A 13,862-nucleotide genomic window follows, 5' to 3' on the forward strand; every position below is an offset into this window, starting at 1 on the left:
CTCCACGGTAGATAGTGCTGATGATGGTCTAGCCTGCGGTATGGCTCCGTGGTAGACAGTGCTGATGATGGTCTAGCCTGGCGGTATGGCTCCACAGTAGATAGTGCTGATGATGGTCTAGCCTGTGGTATGGCTCCGCGTTACACAGTGCTGATGATGGTCTAGCCTGGGGTATAGCTCCGCTGTAGATAGTGCATGCTGATGATGGTCTAGCCCGGCGTTCTCCACCTTCAACGCTGCAACCCTTTAACACGGTTCCTCGGGTTCTGGTGACCCCCAGCCATAAAATTATTTTTTTTGTTATTTCATAACTGTAGTTTTGCAACTGTTATGAGTCATAATGTAAATATCTTATATGCAGGATATTTGATATGTGACCCCCAAAGGAGTTGCGACCCAAAGATTGAGAACCTTTAGTCTAGAGGGACCAAGGGTGGTTCCCAGTATGCATGTGGGCCACATGTAGCACCATCTCCACAGGATCAACACACAGTTTTGACTTTTACCCACATCTGCATACAAATGGCAGGTAAATGCACGCATGCGTACATGCTTGCACATACACACACACCCACACCCACACATACTCAAACCCAAAAAATAAAATATGAATGTTTGCAATAAAAGGAATTTATCTAGATTACAAAGTGCAATATAATTCCAGAAACCAAAAGCATAGATGACCGAGACTCAGATACCATTGAAAGCAAGGAATGGTATAAAGGGTGAAAGAACTCTTTTTTATGCCCACATTCTGTCTAATGGATTCTTCCTGATCATCTCCTAATTGGATAAGAAATGTACTGATGTCACCAAAATGATTTTGTACACATGGCTTTACTTTCTTAGAAGATAATATGATAACAGTCACTCATGAGATTGACTGAGCCTCACCAAAATCAATATAGACATCAAGTTTAAAGACTGCATGTTAGTTTGAACATAGGCAGAACATAAAGCGTTCACAATTGATGATTTACTTTGCCTGCAAAGCAGGCATCTTATCCTGACATGATTTAGATGAATTAATTGAACAGGGAGGGGGACCATTTGCCCTCTGTGACCACTGGCCTTTGCTGAGAGCTTGTTGTAGAAATGGCCTGCTTGTTTCCTCCCCCCCTCCCACCCTTTCTCCCTTCCTTCTTTTCCTTTTCTTTTTAGTGTCAACTTCCTCCTTTTCTCTCTTCTTGTTTTCAAAGATAACGTGAAATCTTAAAGCATTTTAATTATCAAAGTTCAAAAAAATTTTGATGAAATTTTAATATTTACTCTGTGTTCCCTCAGCATCTTTGTAGTCAGTAGCAGACATTCTCTTTCCCCAACTTTGGGCCAAAATAAGAGCATTTTCAGAAACCCATCATAGTTGATACACAATGTTGGGGTGAGCTGCTTGTTCATCCTGGCTGCCCAGAACTGAAATAATCACACAGAAACTGTATTAATTAAAACACTGCTTGGCCTGTTAGTTCTACCTTCTTATTGGCTAACTCTTCTATTAATTTAACCCATTTCTATTAATCTATATATCGCCACATGGCTGTGGCTTTCTGGCTAAAGTTCCCAGCGTCTGTCTCTGGTGGCTCCTGGCCTCTCTGACTCTCCCTTCTTTCTCCCAGCATTCAGCTTAGTTTTCCCTGCCTAGCTAAGTTCTACCCTGGTATACGTTCAAGGCAGTTTCTTTATTCATTAATAGTAATCACAGCACATAGACGGGACTCCCACATCGACACGATTTGTTTTGACCAAAGCCTTTGGTCTCACTCTACAGAGGTATGAAAGCATACCCACCTGGCAGTACCATTTTCACATTCAATGCATTCCATACATCACAGGAGAAAGCCAATATCTTGTTGCAAATGCCTTTTCTTTTGGATGATCTTACCCAACTGTGGCCCTCTTTGAGATAAGCTGGGCTTCTGAAAGATGCTGTATAACCCGCTGTGAGTGGAGGAACGTATTTGTACATTGTACTGTATGCACTATATTTTTACAGATGCTCTTCAGCTTACCATGAAGTCTGGGCAAACCCATTGCACATTGCAAATACTTGAAAGTGCATTGAATATACCTAACGTCTCCTTCTCTTTATTTATACACTGCAGAGTGTTGCTTGTTTTTCTCATGGTCACAGTGTTGGTCCAGCCCAGCAAGAGGATAAGTTAGCATTGGCAAAAACCCAGTCTAAAGAATGGTTTCTACTGACTGTACCTACTGTGTGGTGGTGTTGTTATTGTTGTTTCAAGTCTAAAGCACAGTTCCTACTGACTGTACCCACTGTGTGTTGTTGTTGTTTCAAGTCTAAAGCACAGTTCCTACTGACTGTACCCATGGTGTGTTGTTGTTGTTTCAAGTCTAAAGCACAGTTCCTACTGTCTGTACGCATGGTGTGTTGTTGTTGTTGTTGTTCTGTTGGGAGGAAGGGTTGTTGATATTTTTATTGGGTCATGGTCTCACGTAACCAAGACTGACCCTGAACTCCCCCCATAACTGAGGATGACCTCCTCCGATTCTCCTGCCTCTGCCTTCCAACCTCTAGGGCTTCAAACTAACACCACCACACACAACAAACGCCACCACGCCTTGCTTACTGACTACATCTTGTGTTTGTACCATAGTAAACTCAAAAGATCATTAAATGGATCCTTCAGGAGTTGGGGAGTATCTGTATAAACTTACAAATACATACATAGTCATGATTATCTGAATGGCCTACTGAGGAAGCGCGGAGGGCACATGACAATGTCTCTGCAGCTGTGCCCAGGGTCTGTCCCAGATATCCTTATTGCCCCACGAAAGCCCTGCTGGGAATGGTGTCCCAGGTGACTTCTGATGTCCACATTGTGCTGTTCCTATGTCACTCAAAGACCCCTCAACATGTCCTGGCTGAACCCCACCCTCCTTTTCCTTGGGAAGGGGAGATGTGTGGTTCTGGTCCCATCTTTTGAAAACTTGTGAGTTTCTTGGGCTGAGGGCAATGTGGATTTGGTGGTTCCTGTCCACTCAGAGTAGAGATGAGCTGTGCCTCGGGGTTCTGCTGGGCAAGTCCAGGCCAAGGTAAGGCCAGCCACTGGGTATCCCTTCCATCCGGAATACTCCCAGAACTTTCTTTGCTTAGAAGGTAGTCTATTATTACTTGGGCATTCCCTATAGTGGGGTGAAGTGAGTCTCATCTTGCCCTACCCCAAATGGCTTATTCAAGTATGCTTTCCAATTACAGAAGTTGGAAAAAGGTTGGATACAAATAACAATAACAAAAATAAAGTCGATTTTAAAAACAAGTGCCCCCATCACATTGCTAGAAATCCATAGATTGGCAACATCTGGTGTTGCTTCTGAGACAGTGTGTCAGTGCCCGTCAGTAAAATGTCTTAAGCTTTCTCTCACAGTGGTGGCTGAGGTGGCCGCTAAAGCGCTGGTCTTCTTGTCCACGTCCAAAGAAGGAAGAGGGCAGAGGAGAAGGGGTAGCCAGTGTGCTAGAACAATAGCACATTTCAATTAATCCCAGGAGGGGACTATTCTTATGTGATTTGGGCCAGAACTGGGTCAGAGAGCAGGTGTGCTTTAAGGAAATTAGGGAACAAACTCAGGTTTGGGACACTGACAAATGCTGTCTGGGTATTCTCACTTCCTTTCTTTTTCTAAATTGTTTTTTATTAAACTATATATTTTTCTTCACTCCCCTCCCTTCCTCTCCCCTCCCCTTCTACCCTTTCCCATGGTCCCCATGTTCCAAGTTTACTCAGGAGAGCTTGTCTTTTTCTACTTCCCATATAGATTAGATCCATGTATGTCTCTCTTAGGGTCCTCAATGTTGTCTAGGTTCTCTGGGATGTGAATTGTAGGCTGGTTTTCTTTGCTTTATGTCTAAAAGTCACTTATGAATGAGTACATATATTTTTCTTCCTGGGTCTGTTACCTCACTCAATATGATGTTTTCTAGATCCATCCATTTGCCTGCAAATTTCAAGATATCCTTATTTTTTTCCTGCTGTGTAGTACTGATGGCTGAAAGACACTTAAGGAAATGCTCAACAGCCTTAGCTATCTGAGAAATACAAATCAAAACAACTCTGAGATTCCATTTTACACCTGTAAGAATGGCCAAGATCAAAAACACTGATGACAGCTTATGCTGGAGAGGATGTGGGGGTAAAGGAAACACTTCTCCATTGCTGGTGGGAGTGCAAGCTGGTACAGCCCCTTTGGATATCAGTATGGCGATTTCTCAGAAAATTAGGAAACAACCTACCTCATGACCCAGCAATACGGCTGTTGGGCATATACCCAAAGGATGCTCAATCGTACCACAAAGACATGTGTTCAACTATGTTCATAGCAGCATTGTCATAACCAGAACCTGGAAACAACCTTAATGCCCCTTGACCGAAGAATGGATGAGGAAAATGTGGTCCATTTACACAATGGGGTGTTCTCATTTCTAATGAAAAGTTAGAACACTGAGATTTCAGCAAACGCTGTAGCCTGCCTTCAAATCTAGCTCCGTGCAGGTTAGCAAATCATTGCATTATGATAATCACCACCGTGTGGGCTCAGTTTGCTGGACATTTCACCTCCTCTTTATCCTAAGTTGACTCAGGGCTTACATCAATGTCACAGAGACTGTGTCATAGAGTAGAAAAGATAGCGTATAGTGGTCCCAGAGTCCAAACAGGGCTGGGAGGCCATAGAGTCTGCATTTGATGCTGGACCAGCTGACTTTAGAGCCCACCTCTAAGTCACTGTATGTCAATCATTCGTTGATATAAAATATGTATAGTCACACATGGATCTACAGTTATCTCAAGAGAATTAAAAAAATCCGCTTTCAAGGGGATTCAAAGGTCAGGACTGATGCCCCTGCTCCATTGTCACTGCTCATCCATTCTTCAAGTGTTCCTGCATGTCTACAGTTTGCCAGACACTGGGGATAACACAGGCATGCCTTTGCCGGACAGTGTTCCAGGTGGAGAGGAGCTCAAAGAGCGTGTGTCCTCTGGGAAGAGAGAACATGGCTTTCTCGAGAATCTAGGAAACATTAGTGTGTCTAGTGTCAGTGTCAGAGAGGAGTGATGGAAGTTGGGCCCTGAATCTGAGGAAAGAACTCACTGGCCTTGATGTCTAGATAAGAATTCATATTCATTATAACTGCAGCGGAAATGTCTGTGTCACTTGACTCTTGGTGACACCCTCATCAAGCAATGAGATGTGTAATCCTGGCATTGATGGCTTCAGGAGGCTGACGTAAAGATCAAATGGGGTCCTGTGTGAGCATAGATTGTCATATGGAAAAATCTGCTAAAAAATGAGAGACTATAAAGCTCACAAAATATTATACGCAAAAATATTTTTAAAGTTCTTAAATTTCTTTTAAAATTTTACTCTACAAGTTGGTTAAAAAAATGCATGCCGTACATAGACAAACACAACCTGTATGTGTGTTCATGTATCCACAGGTACACATGTGTGTAGGTATTTGCATGCATATGTGTGCTTTGTGTGTTGGCCCGAGGACAACCTTGGCCATAATGTCCCTCAGATGCCATCCACCTGTCCACCCTTTTTTCTTATTGGCTTAGAATTCATCAAATGGGTTCGGCTGGCTGGCCAGTGAACCCCTGGAATCTGCCTGTTGCTGCCTCCCCAGCACTGGGGTGACAAGTGTGGACCACTGCAGCCAGTTTTCTTCACATGGCTTCTCTCAGTTGTACTCTGGTGTTCCTTACTGCTCGGAAGCCCTTTTTACTCACTGGGCCATCTCCACGGCCCCAATACAGCCCGTGTCAAAGCCCGGTGGGCTTACAGTGTGCTCCAGTTGGGATACAGACTAGGTAGAGATGGGCTGTAATGTCCATGGTGATTGCTAATGAGGCCGAATATAAAAACCCTACCTTTTAAAAAGTGCACCCAAGAGCCATGGATCCAAAGGAATGGGATGGGAGCCAGTTCCAAAGCAGAGGACACTCGTCCTCTTGTGAGCCGATCCCAGTGGTCACTGCCCTCCTTGGTCCTGTGTTCCCCTGAATCTGTGTCCTACTAGACAGAAAATCACCTCTGCTTAAGTCAAAGGACTTCCCTGGCCTAGAGACAGCACTGAAGCTGTGGCTGGCTGGCTGCCCTGTTGTGACAGATTGAAGTCTCTGGGGATCTCTCTGTGGGTAATTTTGCTGACATCTCAGCAACAGAATAGGATGTGGCCAAACTGTAGAGAGGGAGGGAGGAGGGAGGAAGGGAAAGAGGGAGGAGGACAGAACAAAGGGAGAAAAAGAGAGGGAGGAAGAGAGAGAGAGCAAGAGCGTTATAGCCCTAAAGCCCTCTGAGGAGGGGAAACCTGAAGTGCCCACAATTTCCCCTTCATGTATTTGAAACCAGAGAAAAGTTTAAAATGAAGACAAGTTCTACTTGGCCATAGTCTCATACAACCTTGATGGGGCTGAAGGAATCTTTCCCCCAGTCTGGCTCTCAGGGAGAAGAAGAGGGCCTTCTCTAGGTAAAGCCTCATTTATTTCAGCTTCCCGGGAAGCTTTTAAAGACAGCCGTCCACGTAAGAGCACGTTTGGAGAGCGGAAAGACTGACTCCATAAGAATTGACTGTTCCCAATCTGTGTTAGCAGCATGGCAACAGGCAGATGGCTGGCATTAAGAGGTAACCATTTTCAAATAAACGATGAACGTTTTAACAAAACTAGATGAAAAGATGGCAAATATGAAAAAGTGAAATTATGGATAATGTCAACAAAGAAATAGAATCTTTACCAAAGAGGCGATGGGAAAACTTGATATGAAAGAGACAGTGTGAACTGAAACATCTGTTGGATGGACAAACAGCAGGTTAGTAAGAAAAAAAAATGTACTAGAGAAGAAAAATTCCTTACATAAGCATGGAGAAAGCTGGGGGCATAAAGCAAAGTATATCATGGAGGAAATTTGGGATAGCATGAAGTGGTCTAACAGCTGCGCCTTTGAAAGAGAAGAGAGAGGCCTACAGAAAAATAAAATAAAAAAGCGAAAATACAGCCCAAAGCAGTGGTGTGTGTCTGTGACCCCCCCCCCCCCTGTGTCCTTGCAGGGAGATGGAAGGAGGCTGGGAGCCTGGTATGTGTGGCCGCTGAGCAGAGAGAGTGGCTAGCAGAACATCCGTGGCTGCAGACACTGCCAGCAGACAGTCTGGACGTGAATAGAAGGCAATGGATGGAATAAATCTTTCTCTTTCCGGGGAAATAAAATCTTTTCTCTTTTCATTTCACTTTGAACTTACAGCTATTCACATACCCTTAAGATCCACTTTGAGCCTTGGAGTGTTTTCCTAGCCAAAGTTGCTGCGTGGCACAATGGCATTCTGTTTTTCATGTAAGATTTTCCTGGCATTGTTTTGGTCTAAAGGAAGAAGAAAAATACAAACATCTGATGAAACCTAAGCATGAGTCTGTCCTAATATGGTGAGGTCTGAAGCTGTAGGCCACGCCTCATCCAGTCTGGGGATGGAATGGCCTGGGGACCAGCATTACCCAATGCGTCAGGAGGGGAGGTTGTGATCTGTACCGGGATGAAGACGAGCTCTCTGAAGCCCTTCCTACAAACACAGAAGCTCTTCCTAGGCCTTTTGTCCCAAAAGTGCTATTTGGCTTCCTTGCCAAAAATAGTATCTGCTATCACAGCTAAGGGATTCTTTGAATGCCTGTCTCTGTCAGCTGCTCAAGACCAGCGTCACACACCTGTTGTCCCTGCTGTTAGCAGTTTCTTGACGGTCTCCTTGAGATTCCATTGATGCGTGGGTGGGGAACTCCACTATAACCAAGCTCATGGTTTTTAGCCATAAGCTTATCTTCCCTTGTGGTTTTCTTGTTATTTTACAAGTATGTGATTTCAAACTTCTTCAGTTCTTGGGCACATTTCCTGTTTCCTTAGGTTCCAAGGTGAATTTTTCTACTGTCTGCAATCATTGACATGACATGCAAAAAAAAAAAAAAAGTATCTGGCATATTTTGGGGGTAAGGAAAACAAGAACTGTTACGGGAGGCAAAGAGATAACTTAATGGTTAGAAGCGTTGGCTGCTCTTACAGAGGACCTAGGTTCAGTTTCCATCTCCCACATGGGCTCAGAACCACCTAGAATTCCAGTTCTAGATCTGATTACCTCTTCTGGACTCTGCAGGTGCCATGAAGGTAGGCCAAAATACCCACACCCATAGAATAAATGATAATAAAAAATTTAAATGAGTGATATTGATAAAAGTCAGATGGGGAAAAAGCCCCCATTTCATTTTATATAATTATTGACTTGAAATTTATACTTAGAATATATTGTTATAATTCTTAAAACTTAGTCTATGTTAAAACTGTAATTTTTATTTAAGTCCAATACACACACATGCATGCATGTGTGCACACATACACACGCACGCACGCACACAATCTGGTTCTAGGTATTAAACCCAGTACCTATACATGTTGTGCTGTGATCTTCCATCAGGCCACCTCCTATGACTGTGTATGGTGTGTATGTGTGTGTGTATTTTTTTAAAAGAAGTTAAACCATAAAATCCACAATTGTACAACTTTCTGGATAGCCATATGTTTTTCTCTGAATAGGCTACTCGGAGGACAATGATCAGGAAAGTGATGGTGCTTGCTTCATGGTTACAAGAGACCTGTGTTGATTTCCCAATACCTTGTGACTTTGTTAGTGATGTTCAGAATTAGTCTTGTTATAAAAGAAAAACACAGCAGCCACCCGAAGCTTAAGGGGAGCACTGTAGCCTCTGGTCACAAGTGAGGCTCAGCTGCCCGAATGGAACTGCCTTCCCCAAGTGTAAGGAATTCACAGAACAGTTTATCAACAGTTTATCAAACAAGCCTCCCCCCAGATTCTTTTTTATTGCTCAACACATTTTTTAGAGGTGAGTATTTCATATTTTTTTCTAAAATGTTTTGAGGTTTGAAAAGGAAATTTTCTGCTGCCAGTTAATGTCAAAATTCATTTAGGAACAAAGAGACTTCGGGAAAAGGTCAGCGACACAGGGGCAGAGTCTTCTTATGACGATGATTCAGGTCCAGACAATGTGGAGGGACGGAAGTTTTCGGGCCCGTTAGTAGGGCAGTACGCTAGCTTCTCTTGGGTAATCTCATGCGAATGGACCAGTGAGCTTTACTGATGCTGGAGGCCATGGCTACGGTTGATGACAGTCCACTGCCCTCCTGCTTGTCAAATGTCACAGGGGGTCCTAATGGCCAGAGTTGGATACCATTGTGCCTTTACTCTAGTTAACCCTTTCCAGTGTGGTGGTGTGGTGTGTATGTTTATGTGTGGAGGGTGGGTGTGGTTTGGGGTGTGTGTGTGTGTATGTGTGTGTGTGTGTATGTATGTGTTTGTATTTGTGTGGTGGGTGTGGGTGGCTTCTGTTTGTGGGGTGTGTGGGGGGTGTGTATTTGTTTGTATTTATATGTGTGGTGGGTGTGGTTTTTGGTATGTGTGTGTGTGTGTGTGTTTGTATGTGTGGTGGGTGTGGGTGGGTTCCGCTTGTGGAGTGTGTGTGTGTGTGTGTGTGTGCGCATGTGTGTGTGGTCTGTTCACACATGATGGCCAGGAAGCAAAGAGTAAGAAGGGGCCAGGTTGACAATATCCCGTTCTAGGGTCTGCTCCCGCTGACAACCCTGACTAGACTACATAGAGGTATCATTGACCTCTCTTCAGCATCCCAGCTGAGGTGCAGACTGTCAACACAAGGGCTTTCAGGGATGGTTTAAGAGCCAAACTATAGCAAATAAGAACACAGGATTTTAATACATAAAGAAAGAAATTCAGGCTTCATTGTTGGGGACCAAGGTGTTCCAGATAAGCAATCTGCTCTCAGGAAATATAGTATTTATCAATTATGTACCTGAAAAGTAAAAGGTCTGTTTTGTGTAACTGGTGACCACATTTTGACATCTCTGTAGCTTACCGTGTCTCTTTTCAAAGCAAGTTTCCTTCGACTGTTTTTATGTTCTGGGTGTTTTACATGAGCAGCCAACCCCTTGAAGCCATGCAAGGCTTGGCCCCAGCTGCTGCTCTATTACATTGGAGGGGGGTGGGTGCTGCCTGGTAGTGAAGACCATGGGAGGAGCCAGACTGCCCTGCTCAACCATTGCATCCACACTTAGTGGGGATTTGCTTCTCTCCATTTTTGCCAAGGGTCTCTGAGCTCTGGCTCTTTGCCCACTTCCTCATCCTACCAGAAATTCCACATTGTTTTTATTCACTGCTCATAATCTCCGTAGCTGATTCTATAAAAATTATTATAAATATATTTATTTTTACAATTAAAAGTGTAGCGATAATACTTACCATCTTAAGCGTTTGTAAGTATATAATCCAGTGTCGTTAAACACAGTCCTAATATGCAGCCGTCACCATCATAGATCTCTTTGCATATTGCAAAACTGAGACCTTAACTGCCTACCCCTAACTCCTGGCAACTGCTGACTGAGGTTTTCTGTCCTGCCTGGTTCCCGCAATCCTTAAATCCCAAAGAAATCACACATAGGGTCTACATTAGTTATAAACTGATTGGCCCATTAGCTCAGGCTTCTCATTAACTCTTATACCTTATATTAGCCCGTTATTCTTGCCCATGTTAGCCACGTGGCTCCGTACCTTATTCAGCGAGGCAGTCACATCTTGCTTCTTCTGTGGTCAGGTCAGGACTGCAGAGGAATGGGCTTTCTTCTTCCCAGAATTCTTCTTTTCTCATTGACCCGCCTCTACTTCCTGTCTGGTTGTCCTGCCTGTACTCCTGCCTGGCTACTGGCCAATCAACATTTATTTAAAATATAATTGACACCAGGCAACCACTTCCTGTCTCTCTGAATTTGACTACACTCAATACTCACAAAAATGCAATCTCACGGTATCCTTTGAGACTGGCTCATTTCATTTAACACGGTGCCTTGAAGTTCTAGCCATGTGGAAGCATGATTCAAAATGTCCTTTCTAGCGCACTCCCCACTGATGGGCATTGAACCCAGAGCCTCACACACGCTAGGTAAGGGCTCTAGCCCTGAACCACAATATGTGAAGTACCACTCCATGGTCTACCACACCTTGTCCACTTGCCCACCGAGGACCACCTACTATGAGCGTACAGATGCCTCTTTGAGCACCCGTTTTCAATTAGTTTGGGGTGTATTCCAGAAGTGGAATTGCTGGATTATGTGGTAATACATATTTTAAAAGTTATTTTTGAGGGACTGTAGTAGTTTTCCAAAAAGACCAAACCATCTGATGTTTTCCACCAACTGTATGCAAAGCTTCCAGGCTCTCTGTAACCTCGCCAGCACTTCCTACCTCCAAGTGTGCTATCAGCTGACTTTCTACCCCTTTGCCATCATCTAAGGCCCTCTACATAAACAACCTTTAGTTGTACACATTTCTCCTGAGAGCTGTAACTTCCTGTTTATATGATACTTATTTTTAAAATTCCTGTTAATGTTCATATAGCTATACAAAATTGTTGTGAAGTATGGGAGCAGAAATGGTCCTCACCAAATGGTGCTGATTCGGTCAAGCCCCTCCCGATAGCACTAACTGATCTCCGTTGACAACTAGATCCTGTTTCTTCAGTGACTACACAGGCACGGGGTTTGATGCAGTTGTTTTTCTTTCTCCAGAAAATCCATTCCTCGCTGCCGAAGAATTAACAGGATGCTCTCCAATGAGTCCCTGCATCCGCCTGCCTTCAGTCGCTCCAACTCCCAAGCCTCTGTCGACAGCAGCACATCGGTGGAGGAGTTCTGGCCGGAAATCGGGAGTATCAAAGAGAGCAGTGTGGGGGCACAGGAGGAGCAGCCGCCCACCCCCGAGGCCAAGCCCATGGATGGTAAGGGCTGGACCTGCCCAGTGAGTTTCGTGTCAGGGAAGAAGTCAGCCCACCAAGTCTGTCATCAGTAGAGATGGGGGTACCTGCTGCCAGCAGTGAGGGAGGGCAGGCCATGGCGCCATCCAGACAAGAGTCCTTAAGGATCCCTGCTTGGGGGTGCTGTTCCCTTAGGGTGGTCTCCTTTTCATCAAACAGACTGGGCATGCTGATGCTCTTGACATTTATCTGTGGACTTGACATTTAGGGTAGCGAGAAGGCTGGGAGGGAGAGAGGAGGTGAGAGATTTGCCTTACTGATTTTAGAGGGGAAATTACTTTGGAACGTTTGTTGGTATTAATATATTAGACCGCTTGGTACTCCTCAAAATAAAACCATGTTAAGCATTGAGGGTGGAGACAAAATCAAAAGCAAATAAACACAGGAAACAACAAACAATTCAAAAAGAGCATCACGGTTTGTGGGTCCCAGAGATCAGGATCCTGGGCTGACACTCATCTTGCCTGGCTTGATCTTGTGGGTGTATAAAATGTCCAAGAATTTTCTCATTAATTAGTAATTAACTACCAGCTTGGAAAGCCTTCTCATCCTTCATTCTCTTGTCTTAGTGTTTCCCAACACCAAGATAAGATCACTTCTGTGATCAATTAGAACCCTATATAGCACAGGAACAAGAAAGCCTCACATATAGTTCATGAGCATCCGTGAGCATCCGTTCTAGGAAATAGTCTTCCCAGCAAAGCGTTTGCTTATTCCCACTGCTCCCATCCTTCCTTCAGTTTTTCAGACAGATCTTTGAAGGCAAATGCCTCTTGTCCCATATCCCTGCATTTTTTTTTTCTTTTCTTGCAACCCAGTAACCTCCAGTTCTACCTAAGGCCTCGGGGTTTCCTGGCATTCTCTCCTTATAAGTAACTCTCTTACGTGACGAGAAACCAGGCTCTAACTCCTGCCATACATTTACCGTTTGTTCAAACCCAAGGGCCATGGAAAATATCTTCTGCGAGCCTAAAGTGCTACACAAATGCAGGTTTCCTAGCTAGAGTTAATATTCATTTGCAGGCGTCGCTTTGGAAGGACTTGCAAAGATGTCAGGATCCTAAGTGCACAATCCAGTGGCCTCTGATGAAGGCAAAGGCATGCCCTTCTCTAAACCAACATGGATCAAGATGGTCAGGTTGAGTCATACATGTCTATAACCCCAACACGCATGAGGCTGAGGCAGGAGGATCACTAGTTTGAGACCAACGTGGGCTGTGTAGTAAGACCTTATCTCCCAGAGAAATGTCTGCGGGGCGGGGGTGGATTTCATTCAACCAGGAGACTTCCTGCTTCATTCTCGTCTGTCACACCTCTCCGAATGACACTGTCTAGGGCCAAAGGTAGCCACGGTTCCCATGTTTGTGGGTCAGAGGGATTATGTCACCATGCTCAGTACTGCTCAGTACTTAGAAGATTTAGCTAGTATGTCAGTACCTCATTGCTTTTTGGTTCTGGGTATTGGCATTTATTTCTAGGGATGCATTAACAAGGTGCCACAAAATTGGGTGGGCTTCACGACATAAATGTATTCATCACAGTTTTGGAAGGTAGAACAAGAAGGCCAGTAAGGTCTTGCTATCTGAAGCCGTCAGGAGAATCCTACCGCTGCTGCCTTCCTGGCTGGGGTTGAAGCTGGCAGCCATCGGTGCCCTTGGCTCGCAGGCAGCACACTGTGTCATTCTCGGCCTCAGACTACTCCAGGTGTTGGCTCTGTGTCTTTCTCTTCTTCAGAGGTGCCAGCTGTAATGAATTAAAGGGCTCGCTCTATTCTAGTATGGCCTCACTGTAATTTGGTTTGGCTAGGGGTTTGTTTGGGGTTTCGCTTTGCCACGCTTGGTTGTGCAAGTGCTCTCTCTGCCGCTAAGCTACTGCTAGCCTGCGCTGAAATTGAACTTTTTTTTTTTTTTTTGGTTTTTCGAGACAGGGTTTCTCTGTGGTTTTGGAGCCTGTCCTGGAACTCTCTTTGTA

At 44.4% G+C, this 13,862-nt stretch overlaps 1 protein-coding gene across 1 annotated transcript in view; it reads left to right on the forward strand.

Moving 5' to 3' along the window:
• Arhgap28 (Rho GTPase activating protein 28) overlaps positions 1–13,862 on the forward strand; it is a 115,660-nt gene that overhangs the window by 34,624 nt on the left and 67,174 nt on the right. The window contains exon 2 of the mRNA XM_013353955.2: positions 11,647–11,855. Within this exon, the coding sequence (XP_013209409.1) occupies positions 11,681–11,855 (175 nt within the window). The 5' untranslated portion in view covers positions 11,647–11,680. The remainder of the gene's footprint in view (positions 1–11,646; positions 11,856–13,862) is intronic.

The sequence above is a fragment of the Microtus ochrogaster genome, unplaced genomic scaffold (assembly GCF_000317375.1).
Source record: "Microtus ochrogaster isolate Prairie Vole_2 unplaced genomic scaffold, MicOch1.0 UNK20, whole genome shotgun sequence".
Lineage (NCBI taxonomy): Eukaryota > Metazoa > Chordata > Mammalia > Rodentia > Cricetidae > Microtus > Microtus ochrogaster.